This window comes from Oryx dammah, unplaced genomic scaffold (genome assembly GCF_014754425.2).
Source record: "Oryx dammah isolate SB20612 unplaced genomic scaffold, SCBI_Odam_1.1 HiC_scaffold_25, whole genome shotgun sequence".
In the NCBI taxonomy this organism is placed as follows: domain Eukaryota; kingdom Metazoa; phylum Chordata; class Mammalia; order Artiodactyla; family Bovidae; genus Oryx; species Oryx dammah.
This window is the reverse complement of record NW_024070209.1, coordinates 2,820,079-2,836,889: the sequence shown is the minus strand read 5'-3', so window position 1 is coordinate 2,836,889 and position 16,811 is coordinate 2,820,079. Positions and strand designations below refer to the sequence as shown.

At 56.0% G+C, this 16,811-nt stretch overlaps 1 protein-coding gene across 1 annotated transcript in view; it reads left to right on the top strand.

The window, feature by feature from the left end:
* The window catches only part of FAM178B (family with sequence similarity 178 member B), a 101,804-nt gene extending 85,653 nt beyond the window's left edge, over positions 1-16,151 (top strand). The window contains exons 15-17 of the mRNA XM_040224797.1: positions 13,638-13,715; positions 13,974-14,126; positions 15,777-16,151. Of these exons, the coding sequence (XP_040080731.1) occupies positions 13,638-13,715; positions 13,974-14,126; positions 15,777-15,809 (264 nt within the window). The 3' untranslated portion in view covers positions 15,810-16,151. The remainder of the gene's footprint in view (positions 1-13,637; positions 13,716-13,973; positions 14,127-15,776) is intronic.
* The last annotated feature ends 660 nt before the right edge of the window (positions 16,152-16,811 follow it).

The window sequence follows — 16,811 nt, the reverse complement described above, 5'->3', positions numbered from 1 at the left end:
TACTGTCCATAGGGTCACAACGAATTGGACACGACTGAGCGACTTGGCATGATTAACAGTGTTGTGATCATTTCAGATGCACAGCAGAGCAGCTCACCCATACACACACATCTATCCACTCTGCCCCATCCAGGCCACCACGTAACATTGAGCAGAGTGCCCTGTGCTGTGCAGTAGGTCCTTGTTGGTTGTCTGCTTTAAATATGGCAGTGTGTACATGTCCATCCCTAAGTACCCCTCCCCCCATCCTTCCCCACCGGCAGCCATAAGTTCGCTGAGTCTGTGAGTCTGACTCTGTTTTGTAAGTTCATTTGCATCATCTCTCTGTAGATTCCACATATAAGAGATGTCATACGATATTTAAAGTGCTTTTGGATAAAGAAGTTGCTCAGCCTCTGGGTGCTTTTGGGCGGGGGGCGCTAGGCTTGCCTGGTTTGAGAAGGCAGGGTCTCCCAGAGAAGGATCGTTGAGGTCAAAGTGCTGCTCTGGGCCCTGCATGGGCCGGGGCCCTATGTGTCTGAGAGGTGGGAGACGGGGTCCCAGTGCTGGTGTGTGCTCTGGAGTTGGCCTCCAGGTGCTTCCCTCTGGTCCACGGGCACCAATTCAACAAGCGGCCTCCATGTATGTGAGGCTGTCCTTTCGGCTCCTGTGCAGACAGACTTCCCGTAACTGGACTCAGAGCAACCAGCTCAGCCATACAGCTCGGAAGCAAGGGTTTCCTGGGGGCTTTCTGTTTTCTTGTAGCTGACGTGTGTAAACCAAATTTGGCCAGACTGACTGACTCACTTTTATCCAGATGACGACGCTCTGGTCATGTTAAACCTCCGCTACGTGTGATGTTCCTATTGATGGCACTCCCCTGCCCTTTCTGGCTTCTCTCCAGGGCTATCTTCTGGATCGATGCTACCATGAAGGAATCTGGGGTTCTGTTTTCCCCCTAGGGATTTGGAAAGTCTGTAGAACCAAGAGGGCTTCCCAGGCGGCACTGGAGGTAAAGAACCCGCCTGCCAGTGCAGGAGAAGCAAGAGACGCAGGTTCGATCCTGGAGGAGGGCGTGGCAGCCCACTCCAGTACTCTTGCCTGAGAATCCCATGGACAGAGGAGCCTGGCGGGCTGCAGCCCATAGGGTTGTACAGTTGGGCGCAAGTGAGGTGGCTTAGCACACACAGCACGTGGAACCGGGGTCCTTACGGTGGGGCGGAGGTTTACCCCTCGGTTTGGTTAAACTTGGAGGCTTCCAGGAAGTTAACTATCTCTCGTTGTGTAGAAAGAAAACCAAAGGCCGTGGAGCCAGGTGTCCCAGGGTTGGGGCTGCGTGGAGGCGCCAGGAGCCAGTCCCATCTCCTCCTCTGCCTCCAGGCTGCGTCCTCCTCATGGTCTGACAGTGTCCTCACAGGACAGACCGCCTAGGACCCACTGGAGCTTCTGCCTCTGTGATGGTCCCTGTCCCCCAGGGCCCAGCTGCAAGAAGCCACCCCACCCAAGCTGAGCCTGGCAGTTGCAGGCAGCCCCCATCAGAGTCCTCACTGGGCACGGGGCCTTCAGTCCGTGTCTGGGCTCACGAGGCTTAGGGACGGCTTGTTTATAGGAGAAGTGCATTCATGGCGAGGTGAAGGGGCGGGCTGTGCTCTGAGCTTGGGTAATGCTCTGGGGTGAACCCCACCCCACTGCATGGATTCCTTTGAACTCACTGCTGGGGTTTCTGCACCTCTGCGTATCTCTGCAAAGGGCACGGGCCTGCCACGGATGTGTGTGCACGTATGTCTTGCGTGTGTGCGTGTGCATGTGTGTGTGCCCTGTGCATCTCCTATATGTATATCTTCATGGTGTGCCCAGGTGTTAATGGAGTTGACAGACCGGTTACACCACTTTTGCTCCTGCACTGGCCTGTCCCTGTGTTGGGTGACCCTGCCAAGAACAGCCTTAAGTGACTAGGGTGTGGTTGGGGAGTTTGGAGAGAGGAAGGGAGGGTGCCCCAAGCCGCCTCTGCACCCTGCACTCTCCCGCAGGCAGTGAGCACCAGCAGGGGGACGTGGGCTCCCTCAGGCTTGGCTGGGGCACAGGCATCTAGCCCTGTGTCACCCAGAAGGGCAGGTGGAGGGGGAAGCCCTCCCTCTCCCTCCACTCTCTGCCTCTCCCTGCACTTCCTGCCCCGTGCCCTGCACCACAGGCAGAGCCGTGCCCACAGGGCTGGGGACCTTGACCTTGGTCAGGCCAAGAGGAGGAGGGTTGGGAAGAACTGGCTGGTTTTGAAGAATGGGCAGTGGCTATTCTGGATTCCTGAATCCCTCCCCTGGCTAGTCTGTTGTGGGTTCCTCCTCACTTCCTCCCAGATGAGGAACATCTGACATCTTTTGAAATAAACTTTGAAGAGGTGGCTTCCGGGCAGCTGACCCTAAGGGGAGGCCCGTGCCCCAGCCCCACATCACAGCCACCTGAGCAGCTGCAGGCCTCTTCAGAGCAGGTACCTCTGAGCATCTGAAGACACATGGGGCCAGGGCTGAGACCAGCTTTGAATTCCAGCTCCCAGGAATCCTGGCTTCTTTGCAAGTGTGTGAGCAGGGCTTCAAGTGATGTTATTGAGTGGGGAGGAGAGGCGTGGATTCTGCAGGCAGCTGTTGCCAAGCCCAGCCAGCTGGCCTCCTCGGCAGCTTCTGGGCCTGCTGTCTGCCCTGCCCCACCCTGGGCTCCGTTCTCCTGAGGACCCTTCAAGGGTCCCTCCCTGGGCTCAGTCCTCATCCCAGGCGAGTGACTCATCGGCTTCTGACCTAACAGCCCTCTTCCATGTTCCTCCTTCAAGTCCTCCTGGACAACTCTGTGATCGTCTTCCTCCTATTCTTTCTTAGGAAAAAGTGAACCTGAGCGCCTGTCACGTCACATTCAAACCCCACCATCCAAGGGCTTTGTCGGCTCACCCTACTCCATCCATGCAGTTCTCCTCCTGTGAATCACACCGCCCCACCTGATTCCGAGCGGTGGGTGCCTTTGCCGGAAACCTGCCGTTCTTCGGCTGTTGGCTTTGCTCCTGCTGGTCCTCCTTCCTGGTGATGCCTGGCCCGTCTTTTCTGTCCTTGGTGATCATTGCAGTCTGTTTATTCAGCCCTTGCTGTCCGCCCATTTCTTCACACGCCTGAACAGAGTCGCCTTTGAGGGCAGGGGCTAGGGTCTAATGCGCTCACTAAAATGCCTGCCCTGAGCAGGTACAGTCTGGTGAGGAACCCTTCCCCGTCTCTGTATACCCAGCCCCACCCACCAGTCTTGAGAATGCCAGTGGAGGGGAGCAGTGCTGGCTTGCAGGATCTTAGTTCCCTAACCAAGGATCAAACCCAGGGCCTGGCAATGAGAGCACAAGGTCCTAACCACTGGACCTCCAGGGAGTTCAGCATGTGGCTTCTAAGAGCCATGTCTAAGCAACTTAGGCTCCACTTGCACCACCATACACCTGGTGGGCGGGGGGGGGCCGGGTCCCCCACTGGCTGTGCTCAGTTGGGAGGAGACTGGCAGACCACAGCCCTCTCCGCTGCTCTCCTGCTCCCCACCTTTCCTGTCCCTTCTCACCCTGTGCCAGGACCCTGTAGTGACACAAACATGTCCCAAAAGGTCTGGGACAGCTCATCGGGCTTAACTGGGCGAGAGCCGAGCAGTGTCCCCCAGCCTCGGTGCTGCTCTCTGCCTCTCTCGCCTCTGCCCTCTGGTGCCTTCCCAGGCAGCTTTGCTGCTGCCCCTGAGACATTCTAAGGCTTATATCCTTCTCGCTGCAACCCTTGTTTCTGTTCAGTCACCAAGTCGCGTCTGGCTCTTCGCGACTCCATGGACTATAGCACACCAGGCTTCCCTGTTCCTCACCATTTCCTGGAGTTTGCCCAAATTCATGTCTATTGAATGAGTGACACCATCCAACCATCTCATCTTCTGTTGCCCTCTTCTGCCTCAGTCTTTCCCAGCATCAGGGTCTTTTCCAGTGAATCAGCCATTCTCATCAGGTGGCCAAAGTATTAGAACTTTAGCTTTAGCATCAGTCCTTCCAAAGAGTATGCAGGGTTGATTTCCTTCAAGATTGACTGGTTTGATCTCCTTGCTGTCCAAGGGACTCTCAAGAGTCTTCTCCAACACCACAGTTCAAAAGCATCAGTTCTTCAGTACTCAGCCTTCTTTATTGTCCAGCTCTCACATCCGTACATGACCACTGGAAAGATCATAGCCTTGACTATACAGACCTCCGTCAGCCAAGTGATGTCTTTGCTTTTTAACACACTGGCTAGGTTTGTCATAACTTTCCTGCCAAGAAGCAATCGTCTTCTAATTTGATGGCTACAGTCACCATCCACAGTGATTTTAGAGCCGAAGAAGAGGAAATCTGTCACTGCTTCCACCTTTTTCCCTTCTGTTTGCCATGAAGTAATGGGGTCGGATGCCATGATCTTAGTTGTTTTAATACATACTTTTAAGCCGACTCCCTAGCCAGGGGGAAGAAGGAGCTTCTGTGCTAGATCCTAACAGAGTCCTAGAGCTGAGTGTGGCTGGCTTGGCTTGAGTCGTGTGCTCACCTCCCAGCCAGTCACATAGCCAGGTATACCGTGATTGGCAGGCCCGGACTACTGGGCTTCCCCTGGAGTCAGGTCTGAAGTCCCCACTATGGGGCACCTTGGCCTGGGTGTTGGGGACAGGAGGCTGGGCCTTGACAGAAGGAGGGGATGGGACCCTGGGCACTGGGAAACCTTAGTGTCCGCAGCATCCCTCTGGTCTTCAGAGCCCCATGTGGAAAGTGTAAGGAGGGCAGTGCTTCCCAACAACTCAGTGAGTGAGAAAGATAAGAAAGAGAAGGCAGGGAGCCACTGCTCCAAGGGGCCTCTCCAGCCCCTGGAGGAGGCCTTTACCAACACCCCGGCTGGTTTCAGGGGCTCCCCGCAGTGCACCCATGCACTGATGCGCTCGTGCACACCCAGACATAGATTCCCAAACAGAGGCGCTGAGAATCCCATGCTTCTCAGGGCAGCCGGCAGAGCTGGGCCTCGGTTCCAGATCCCCCTGGGGTCAGGGTCTCTATCCCAGCCAAGGAGCAGGAAGGGCCGCCAGTCCCTGCCTGTCATCTCCCCTCACCCCATGGCCAGCAGGAAGCCAGAAAGGAAGAGTAGGCTGGGTTTGCCTGCAGCTCCCTAGTTCCTCCCATCTGTGGACATTGGACAGGGCAGATGCGCCGAGATGACCCCCCGCAGCAGACCCACAGGAACAGAAAGCCCTCAGCCTTCCCCCTTTTGCCGCAGCTTATCTCTTTCACAGGGCTTCCCTGGTGGCTCAGACAGTAAGGAATCCTCCTGCAACGCTGAAGACCCAGGTTCAGTCCCTGGGTCAGGAAGATCCTCTGGAGAAGGGCACAGCAACCCACTCCAGTATTCATGCCTGGAGAATCCCATGGACAGAGGAGCCTGGCAGGCTACCGTCCATAGGGTCTCAAAGAGTCGGACACGAATGAGTGTCTACACACTCATCTCCTTCCCACCTGGCCCCACCGCGGCCCCCAGTTCCCTCCATATCCTCACTGCTGAGCCCAGGGGCCAGGGCCACTCCGGGTCCAGTTCCAAGTTCAGAATACAGCTGAAAAAGAAACCCTCTGTCCCTTTCCAGTGAGCTCAGGGTCTCAGGTCTGTGAACGTACTTCCTGTGGACAGCGAAAAGAGTAGGTGAGGGGCTCATCTTCTGAGGAATCTGTAGAGGGGGACCCAGGCTGGGCCCCGGGGTCCTCTCACAGCCTCAGCAGAGATGACATATCACATCTCTCCGCCCAGCTGGGGCCTTGAGAGCAGCTCTCTAGGAAGTGGCCATTCCCGAGCCAGAAGTTCTAGTCCCACCCAGAGGCTGCCCGCCCATCTCCCATCACCCTGTTGGCCTCACCCTGCTCCTTGTTGAGGGCCCCACCCACGCCCTTGCCTAAAGAGGCGCTTTCATTTACGGAATCGAGCGTCTGGCCTCGCAGGCCCCTGGGCTGAGTCTGGCAGGCCCTGCGCCTGTGACGTCTACTCTCCGGCCTCTGTGCCCTGGGCCCTCAGGGACCCTGGGCTAGGAAGAGGTGCCGTGTCGTCAGGCCGTTTCCTGGTGATGGTGCATGCGTCCTTGTCATTTCCTTCTCTCTGGGACTTGTGACCGGTGACCTGCCCTGGTCAGAGTAACTTCCAAACTCGGCTTTCCTTTGGGCACCGCCCTCCACTTGCTGCTTCTGGGGCTTACCAAAGCCAAGGCCAGAGAGTGTGACCTTGGAGCAGGAGCAGCCTGAGCAAGAAGAATAAATCACGCAGTTAACTTGTGGGGTGGAAGAAGATAGGAAGAAACAGCACCCTAGAGGTGTTGGAAGGCGCCACCCTCCAGGACAGGTCCAGAAGCGGCTCGCCCGGGGAAATGCATCCCCTTATCTTAGTCTGTCACCGCTGAGGCTCTCGGCCTGGACCTTGCACATAACCCTCCCTCAGGATTGTTGTTTAGTTGCTAAGTCATGTCCGACTCTTTGCGACCCAGTAGACTATAGCCCTTCAGGCTCCTCTGTCCATGGGATTTTCCAAGCAAGAGTACTGGAATGGGTTGCCTTTTCCTCCTCTAGTTGTTGTTTAGCAGGGGCTCTTCCCAACCCAGGGATCAAATCCCCCTTCTCCCATGTTTCTGCCTTGGCAGGCAGATTCTTTACCTGATGAGCCACTGGGGTCGCTCAGCTGTGTCTGATCTTCGCAGCCCCATGGACTGACTGCAGCCCGCCAGGCTCCTCTGTCCATGTGATTTCCTAGGCAAGAATACTGGAGTGGGTTGCCATTTCCTCCTCCAGGGGATCTTCCTGGCCCAAGGATCAAACTCACATCTCCTGCACTCCAGGTAGATTCGTTACCACTGAGCCACCAGGGAAGCCCACTTCAGTTATTCATGACTAGTTATTTTTGTTGTTATTTGCCCAGCCTCTCCTGGGGCTCTGGCCTGCAGCCCCCAGGGTTAAATCTGTTAGGAAACATTCACAGCTTGTCCAGCTTAAGGGAGCTGGAGATAGTCACGCAGTCAGGGGACCTCTCTAAGCTCAGCTTCCACATCTACTGTGGCCTCTGTGGGAGTGTGCTGGGTCAGGGTACTGTGCAGTGGGGCTATAGGGCTCAATTTGATAAATGGAGAAAGCAAGGAAGAGAATTCATTAGGACCCAGCTCTAACCTTGGGTTTGAAATGGTTCAGTCTTTCCCAGACTTCACTGGTTCTAGACCCAACCTTCAGCATGTGTGTGTCTCCAAGGGATCAAAGCCCCCGAGAGGACCCACAGGTGATAGCCATGGGACCTATGGCACAGGTATTCCAGCTGGGGCTGAGAGCAGAGCAGACTGTGGCCCCAGGACAGCCTCTCTCCCAGAGCCTGTGAGCACGGAGCGGCAAGCCCAGGGGAGCTGCTCTGGGGTCCTGGCACCCCAAGCGGGGGCCCGGGCAGCAGGCGGCTTTGAAGGCCAGCTTGCTGAACCACGCCTGTGCATCGTGTGCTCCTGGGCCCCGGCAGGCTGGCTAGAAGGTCCTTTGAGTCAGTCTGTCCTTCCCAGCAGGTGTTCCTCGGTCAGCCTGAGTTCTCCCACCTCCCAGCCTCCATAGCAGCTGCCCCAGAGCCTGGCTGGATTGCTCCTGAAGGATTCCCCAACCAAGGGCAAGGTCTCTCATACCCCACCCTCACCCGGGCCCCAGGCTGGCAGCGTCTGGGGAGGGGGCTGGGTTCAAAGGGTTACCTTGGGTGATCCTAGACTCTTGGTCAGATCCGAGGTGGGAGAAACTATACAGTTCTTGAGGCTTCCTGGGACGTCCTCTCCCTCCCCCTCTCTGCCCTTTCTTAGGGTAAATAACCACAGCCAGCTCCCTTGGCATTAGCTAGAGGGGAATTTTCTAAAGCATGAATTTCCTGGGAAACGTCCACCCTTTCTCCCTTCGTCTTATGACGAAAGCTCTACAAACGGAGACTTGGCCAGCAGTTCCCGGGTTGGAACTAGCTGGACCAGAAAAGAAGGCCTTCCCCTCCCCCAGGCCCCTCACGGTGACAAGCCCTGTGGGCCTGTCTCCTATCCCTCTGCCTTGTCATCCTTCCCCAGGGGGAGGACAGGGCCCGCCTCCAGGCTCTAGAGCCGGGAAGGAGGCATCCAGCACAGTCCTTCTCAGAAAAGCCCGCCCACCAGACCCAGAAGATGGACGCTGCAGGCTCCGCTGGCAGTGGTGGAAAGGGACCGTCCTTTCTTGTCGGCATTGGGTTCAGGCATGTCCTATGCCTCAGGCTCTGCCTCTCCCCAAGTTGATGACTGAGGTTTCCAGGCCCTGTTTCCCGTGGGGGCTTCCCAGCCTCCACTCACGGCTGGTCTGGAGGGACTGGGTGGCCTGAGCTGTGGAGCTGGGGAGGGGCCCATTCTACAGACAAGATGTCCAGGCTTGGACGGACATAGCTCCCTACCAGGGGCATGCCCCCCGAACTGCTGGGTAACCCTGAAGCCACACCGACCCCTGTCCGGCACACACACACACACACCTGCCCTTGAGGACCTGGGCTTCCCAGGTGGTTCAGGGCTAAAGAACATGCCTGCTAACCCAGGAAACTCAGGTTCGATCCCTGGATCTGGGAAGACCCCTGCAGAAGGAAGTGGCAACCCACTCCAGTGTTCTTGACTGGAGAATCCCAAGGAGAGAGGAGGCTGGTGGGCTACAGTCCGCGGGGTCGCAAACAGCCAGGCACAACTGAATGACTAAACAACGACAAAGGGGCCGCAGGCTGGAGGAAGGGCCCCCAAGCGCTTGCGGCCCTGGCCCTGCTGAGGCTTGGCCTCTGCCCAGCTTCCCTTCCCTATGTCTCTGTGGTGCCAGCAGGACAGGATGGGGCTTGCTGAGTTCAGGAATTGGTCACAGCTCAAATGGAGCAGGAAACGCAGCCCTCACACCTGGCGGTTTACTGAGCGGCAGGCCCTGTCTCCTGCCCAACCCTAACCACCCCCATCCCCAGAGGGCCTCCCCCAGCCTCCCGGAGCCCCCCGTCGCACTCACGTTCTGCCCTTCACAGAAACAGGGCCGGGGAGAGGAGCCTGGGGGAGGCTGGGGGTTCAGGAGAATCCTGGCAGGCCCCCAGTGCCCTGGTCTGTCCCTGTGTCTGAACCAGAGGACACACACTGCCTTACCTCATCCTCTCGAAGCAGAGACCGCGGGTAGGGAATATGAGGGGAGGAATGGTCTAGGCGACTCTGCTGCTAACAAAGTTCTTTTTTCTAGAGTGTTCAGCCGCTCAGTCATGTCTGACTCTTTGCACCCCTATGGACTGTAGCCCGCCAGGCTCTTCTGTCCATGGGATTCTCTAGGCAAGAATTCTGGAGTGGGTTGCCATGCCCTGCCCAGGGATTGAACCCAGGGATCGAACCCTGGTCTCCCACATTGCAGACAGATTCTTTACTGTCTGAGCTATCAGGGAAGCCCCGTTTGTCCTAAAGCACCACTGTCAAGACTGCTGTCTGGGTCCTGATTTCTGACCACAGGTGGTTCCTTGTCCCTTTCAATCAGAGCAGTCTTTCCTAAAGGGCTCACTTAGGCCCACCTGCAGGGGTCACTCTCGTGTGCTCCCGGTCATCCTTCCAGGTAGGTGTTGTCCTTTGGAAAATCGACTTAGAAAAGGTGATTTAAAGGCCTTTTCTTCAGAATTACTTATTGCTTCTTGCTGTTCCCACACCTTAGTCCAGTTTAGTCTCTCAGTCATGTCCAACTTTGTGATTCCATGGACTGCAGCACGCCAGGCTTCCCTGTCCATCACCAACTCCCAGAGCTTACTCAAACTCATGTCCATCGAGTTGGTGATGCCATCCAACCATCTCATCCTCTGTCGTCCCCTTCTCCTCCCACCTTCAATCTTTCCCAGCATCAGGGTCTTTTCTAGCGAGTCAGTTCTTTGCATCAGGTGGCCAAAGTATTGGAGTTTCAGCTTCAGCATCAGTCGTTCCAATGAACTCCCAGGTCTGATCTCCTTTAGGATGGACTGGTTGGATCTCCTTGCAGTCCAAGAGACTCGCAAGAGTCTTCTCCGACACTACAGTTCAAAACTATCAATTCTTTGGCGCTCAGCTTTCCTTATAGTCCAACTCTCACATCCATACATGACTACTGGAAAAACCATAGCCTTGACTAGACAGACCTTAGTCGGCAAAGTAATGTCTCTGCTTTTGAATATGCTCTCTAGATTGTTCATAGCTTTTCTTCCAAGGAGCAAGCGTCTTTTAATTTCATGGCTGCAGTCACCATCTGCAGTGATTTTGGAGCCCCCAAAAATAAAGACTCTCACCGTTTCCATTGTTTCCCCATCTATTTGCCATGAAGTTATTGGACTGGATGCCATGATGTTAGTTTTCTGAATATTGAGTTTTAAGCCAACTTTTTCACTCTCCTCTTTCATCAAGAGACTCTCTAGTTCTTCTTTGCTTTCTGCCATAAGGGTGGTGTCATCTGTATATCTGAGGTTATATTCCAGCTTGTGCTTCATTCAGCATTTCTCATGATGTACTCTGCATATAAGTTAAATAAGCAGGGTGACTATAAAGGCAAAGGAGAAAAGGAAAGATATACCCATTTAAATCAGAGTTCCAAAGAATAGCAAGGAGAGATAAGAAAGCCTTCCTCAGTGATCAACGCAAAAAAATAGAGGAAAACAATAGAATGAGAAAGACTAGAGATCTCTCCAAGAAGATTAGAGATACCAAGGGAAAACATTTCATGCAAAGATGGGCTCAATAAAGGACAGAAATGGTATGGACCTAACAGAAGCAGAAGATATTAAGAAGAGGTGGCAAGAATACACAGAAGAAATATACAAAAAAGATCTTCATGACCCAGATAATCACGATGGTGTGGTCACTCACCTAGAGCCAGACATCCTGGAATGCGAAGTCAAGTGGGCTTTAGGAAACATCACATGAATAAAGCTAGTGGAGGTGATGGAATTCCAGCTGAGCTATTTGAAATCCTAAAAGATGATGCTGTGAAAGTGCTGCACTCAATATGCCAGCAAATTTGGACAACTCAGCAGTGGCCACAGGATTGGAAAAGGTCAGCTTTCCTTCCAATCCCTCACCTACCCCCCTGCCAAAAAAAAGGCCCATGTTCACGATCGTATTCCTGGGATTTTCCCTCCAGATTCAATGATGGGAATAAGAAGGAAATTGTGAAACCTGTTCTCAGTAATTCCCCACTGAACAGACTTCCCTCCAGGGCTTTCTTCAGATCCCAGGCCCACCCTCACCACGCCTCCCAGCCAGGAAGATAGTTCTGAGAGGAGTAGGGGGTCAGGGGCGGGTGGAAGGCATGTCCAGCTGGCATGTCACCTGTAAGCAAGTATATGTTTACAAGCCTCAGGCCCTCTCTGCCCTCTGCCACACCCACTCTCAACTTGCCCCTCCCAGCCGCCCTCCCTGCAGTCATTGCCCCTGGATGTTTTCCTTGGTGTCCCCCCTTCTCAGCTTCTCCCTCCACTGCTCAAAGCCCCTCTCCAAGACCAGCCTCGGGCTCTGTGCTTTCCAAGGTCTCCGCCCTCTCCCCTGCCCCACACCCACCCCAGACCCAACTGGACACAGTCAGTTATAATTGGCATTGTCTCTTTTAAAATTAATGTAAAATTTTTTCAATATATTCTGATTATATGAGGAAAGCACACACAGTGTAAAGAAATAATCTTTAAAAAAAAAAAGATGAAGGAGGAGCTGTAATTCTTAGAGTGGTGGTTCCACTTGGGTGGATTCTATCCCAACAGATTCTAGTGTCTGCTTTCCCCACATGCCCCCTAACCCCCTCTGTCCCCCACCGCGCCGTCTCCCTGCTCCAGAGCAGCTCTGAGTGGCCTCCACTGCCCGCTGTCTGACCCCCCTGCCGCCAGCCGGCCCTGTTCCCAGGGTGCCCCTTCCTCCCTCTGCTCCAGCCCAGCTGGTCCCCCAGCAGCGGTCAGTCCCCCAGAAGTGAGCCCTGCCTCAGCGTCTTGCATCAGCCCCTGGGGTCTGTCTGGTGGTGTGATCCCGCCCCTCAGGGCCATCTTCACCTCAAATCCTACTGCTCCTTTGGGGCCTGGTCAGGTTTAGTCACTTCCTCCCCGAAGCCTTCAGAACTACACATCATCACCGTGACCTCCCGTCCCGAAAGGTGGAAGGACCCTTTCTCCTTCCCGGCCAAGGCAAAGCTGAGATTCATTCAGTATTCATGGACCAGACAATTGTCTTCCTGAAGTGCCTTTTCCCCTCTAGCGTCTGGGTGTTTGTGGCAGTGTCTTAGTCAGGGTACAGTGTCTGGTACACAGGCCTGAGCCTGCTCTCTGGGGCTGTGGTGGCGGGAAAGAGCCGTTTGCCAGGACTGCAGAGCTCAGGAGTTCTAAATGCCCTGGGCCTCCGAGGGCAAGGCCAGGCTGGGGAGGGGGAATGCGGCAGATGGAGCTGGCTAGGGATGCTGGATCGGTCCCCAGCACCCCCGGGGGCGTCACGGCCTGGAGGCACACCCAGTGGGATCCTACTTTCCCCTGCTGCGAGGTGTCAAGTCCCAACCCGGCCAGCCCACGGTATCAGCCACCTGCAGGCCTCAGATGTTGACTAAAGAACAGGCTGGGTCCTGCGCAGCACAGGTGCTGCTGGAGGACTGGGGCAGGTGGCCTGTGTCCTCGGGATTTTGCACATGGTATTTGAGGGGGAGAAGAATATGTACACTGCAGAGTGTCTGGTGTCCTCAAGCATGGCTCCAGCTTCTGCCCCTAGGAGGCCGCCGGCTCTGTGCAAAGAGGCTGTCACTATTTCTGGGGCACCGCCAGATGCTTTAAAGGGAGAGGGTGATAAGGGCAGGGGAAGTGGGGGAACAGGGGAACCTTGGCTGACTCTGAGCTCCCACCCCATTATCACCAAGCTGGAGCCCGGCTGGCCATCTCTGGAGCCTGCCTCTCCCCTCCCAGCACAGCCTCGGGGTGGGTTATCTGCCCGGGGCACCATGGTGGGGTGTTTTCTGCCACCCTTCCTATCTTAGAAGGAGCCTGAAGGGGACAAGGCAGTGGGAGCCTCCGAGTTGGGGAGGGGTGTGCCCGCTGGGTGCCAGGAGCCGGCTGTCTTCCCAGCAGGAGCCTCGCCTGTCTTCAGGGCAGTTGCAACCCGCCCTTCATTCCCTCTGTGCAGCAGGTGAATGTCCCATAAACAAATGGACCCCAACAGCCCTCCAAGGGCACCAGGGGATCAAAGCCTCCTCTTATCAGATAGAACTGGCCTTGGTCCTGCGTTCACCCCTGGTTGTCCAGGGGGCAAGAGCAAAGGTATGAGTAGGTGGGTGAGGGGGCAAATGTTCAACCAGACTTCCTTCCCTCTGCACCGCCTCGGGTCAGCACAGAGAGGGTGTCCGGACTGACTCGCATATCTGTCTGTGAAGGGGTGTCGACGGGAGCCCCAGGGCTGGGGGACAGTGTGGATTTCCAGGTGACAGAGAGTTCTTCCTTTTCTGAAGGGAGAGAGGATGGTCATTCATCAGGGCCCTAGAGAGTGCTGAGTGACTGGGGCCCACAGCCCTCTTGGAAGACGCCTTCCAGACACTGTGGGCGCAGGAAACCCGGGCTGGGCTTGCAGCAGTGGAGTCAAGGAAGCCTGTCTCTCCCCAGGTCTGCTACCTGTGCCACAGCCTCCTGACCCTGGCCGGGGTGGTGGTCAGCTGCCAGGACATTACTCCAGACCAGTGGGTGAGTCTCCCGAAAGAGGCTGGGCTGGGGCTGGCAGTGGAGGAGCCCAGCCCACTGCCAGGAACTGGAAAGAGTGGGAAGCCTGGGGGAGCCGGCCTCATCCTCCTCCCAGCAGGCCCTCCGAAGGATACTGACCCATGCCCCCAGTTACGCATGCCTCCCCTCCCTTCCTGCCCCACTGCTGAGCAGGCCCTCAGACCTAGCCGCCTCTTTCTCTAACTCCGCGCTCCCCTCCCCGCCCTCCCACGGCCTCTGCAGGGAGAGCTGCAGCTGCTCTGCGTGCAGTTGGACCGCCACATCAATACCCAAATCCGGGAGAGCCCCCAGGCCATGCATCGGACCACGCTCAAGGACCTAGCTGCCCAGACCTACATCCGTTGGCAAGAGCTGCTGGCACACTGCCAGCCCCAGGTGGTGCCCCTGCCCCACCCGCCCCCAGGCCTGGAAGCGGGGGAAGTGGTCAGTTAACTGACCAGGGCCTGCAGAGCATCTACCCTCTCTGCAGCTGCCAGGCTCCTGGCTGGGAGATGGGAGGGGGCAGTGGGGGGCTGGGGGGGCGATGCATCCCTGGTGGACCATCATCTTTCTTATCAAGGGCCAAACGCCCAGGGTAGGGGTGCAGTGAGGGGGACACAGACAAGCTGACTCCTGGGTAAAGGCAAAGAGAAACTTCACCCCAGAAAGAGGGAGGCGCCTAGACCAGAGGGCCGGTTTGTCGAGAGTGGTGCCAGGAAGGGACACCAGAGGCACCAGCTGTCCACCCTCTGCCCAGCTGTCCTGCAGGCTTGAGGTTGGCCTCCTACTCTGCTGGGAGGAACACACCCAGCTGACCCTGGTTCCTCTTAATTTTTGTAGCAATGACCCTGCGCTCCTGATTTTTCAGACTCTGGGTAATAATTGTTCAGTCACTCAGTCGTGTCAAACAAACTCTTTGCATGACCCCATGGGCTGCAGCAAGTCAGGCGTTCCCATCCTTCACTATCTCCGAGAGTTTGCTCAAACTCATGTCCCTTGAGTCGGTGATGCCATCCAACCATCCCCTTCTCCTCCTGCCCTCAGTCTTTCCCCACATCAGGGTCTTTTCCAGTGAATCAGCTCTTCACATCAGGTGGCCAAAGTATCCGAGCTTCAGCTTCAGCATCAGTCCTTCCAATTAATATTCAGGGTTGATTTCCTTTAGGATTGGCTTGTGATAATATTCATAGCTAATATTTATTGAATAAAGATCCTCTTCTACATGAATCCACATAACCGCCTCCTCCACGAGGCAGGTATTATTGTGATCCCATTTTACAGATGGACAAGATAGCTAAGAGTCGCTGAGAGGTTAAACAGCTTGCTCCATCACACAGGCTGTGGCTTGCAAATATCAAGACCAGGGCACCAAGCCAGCCTGACTAGCACGCCTGCAGAATTACGCACGGTCCAGCCCCTCTCTCTGGCGGCCTGGCTTCTGGTCTCTGTCGGTTCCACCAACAAGCAGCCACCCCACCCCCAGCCCCTGATAGAGATGAGCTGGGTCTCCTAAGAACTCTGTCTCCAACTCCCCTCACACTGCCCCTGAGCCCCCAACTTTCCTTCCCCTCTGTGCCCCACCCCCCAGCGGCCTGTGACCTCTGACTTGGGGCTGACACATTAGCCCCAGGCTGTGGCTTGGGTCTCAGATTGCACAAGTCTCTGAGAAAGCTGGAAAGCAGCCCTCACCCTCCACCCCTGAGGAACTGGATCACACTGGTCTCTGGTGGGAAGCAGTGTGCTTGTCATGAAAAGAAGGGAAAATGATTCGCGGCCTGGCCGAGCCAGGGCCAGGCCCCAGCTTCCTCTCACACCGCCTGGGCCCGCGAGCTGGCAGTAGAGGGAAGCAAGGCAGAGCTGTGGCCGGGGGGCCTATTGACCTGCCTCATCCTCACCTGGACAGGAGCCCCCTGGAGCCTTGTGGCTTAGCAAGTGGCAGGAGGAGGCCTTGGTGGATGTTCAGGGGGCGCTGGTGAGTTAGGGAACATCAGGTCCGTGGGCCCCACGTGCCCAGACCATCACACCGTGTTCTTCTCTTGGCTGCAGGCCCAGTACTTCAGCCTCGGGGAAGGCATCTAATGGAGCAGGGCAAGGGTGGCCCTGCGCTCCTGGCTCTGGCAAGAAGTGAACACGGCCTAGGTAACGAGTCATGGAGCACGGAGGCCAGGGGAAGACCAACCAGCCGAAGCGAGCGCCTGCCTCCCCCGCTGCCCTGAGGCCCCCTGGACAAGGGTTCTGCCTCGCACGTCTCCATCCCTTCCCCATCGTCTCTACTCCCCAAGGCCATCGTCTCCAAAACTCGGGTTTCCCTGGGCCTCCCGAGCCCCCTGGCCACCATCCTCCCTACCCTCCTCCACTTCTCCATGTGTCATTTATGTGAGGGTTCTTTGTGTACACTAAAGTCTCAGCATCAGTGGTTTAGAAGAGTTCCTCTGGTCTCTTATGGAGGGCCTGTGCCCAGCGTCCAGTTTCCTCATGTCTCCACTTGTGCTTTGCAGAATTCTCACCTGGGGCCAGTTGCGTTACTGGGTCTTAGGCCCTGCCCTGCCCCCTGCAGCAGAGGACTGTTTATTAAACCTTCAGCGTTTATGAACAGTCTTGGCTATGGCCTGAAAGCTGTCAGAAACCCCGGGAGCAGGGGTAGGGAACATCCATTTGGACCAGCCTGAAACCACGCCCCCTGCTGCCACTGGGGAAGAGCCATGGGGTGAAATGGTAGATGAGGGCTGTAATTACCCTTAATTCGGTTTATTGTTGAGCTCTGAAATCAACTCCCAGACTTAGGAGTTGGGAGCGGGGGTGGTTAGTTCCCAATACTTATTGTTTTCTCTTGGCCTTACCCAAGATCAGGTTTTGTGGGCCCTGATCCCTAAAGGGGTGCTAGATGTCTTCAACCTGCTCCCTTTGAGAGCAGGTATCCTTCAGCACCCCTAGGATATCCATGGGTATCACTTTCTCTCTCTGCCCTGAGAATCCATTGCTAGTCTCTGGCCCTTCCTCAGCCTTTCTAGGTGGGGAGGGGTTTTGCAGGAGTTGAAGAGGAAGTAGCCCTGAGCACTGGGCCCATGCCCATGACCCAGC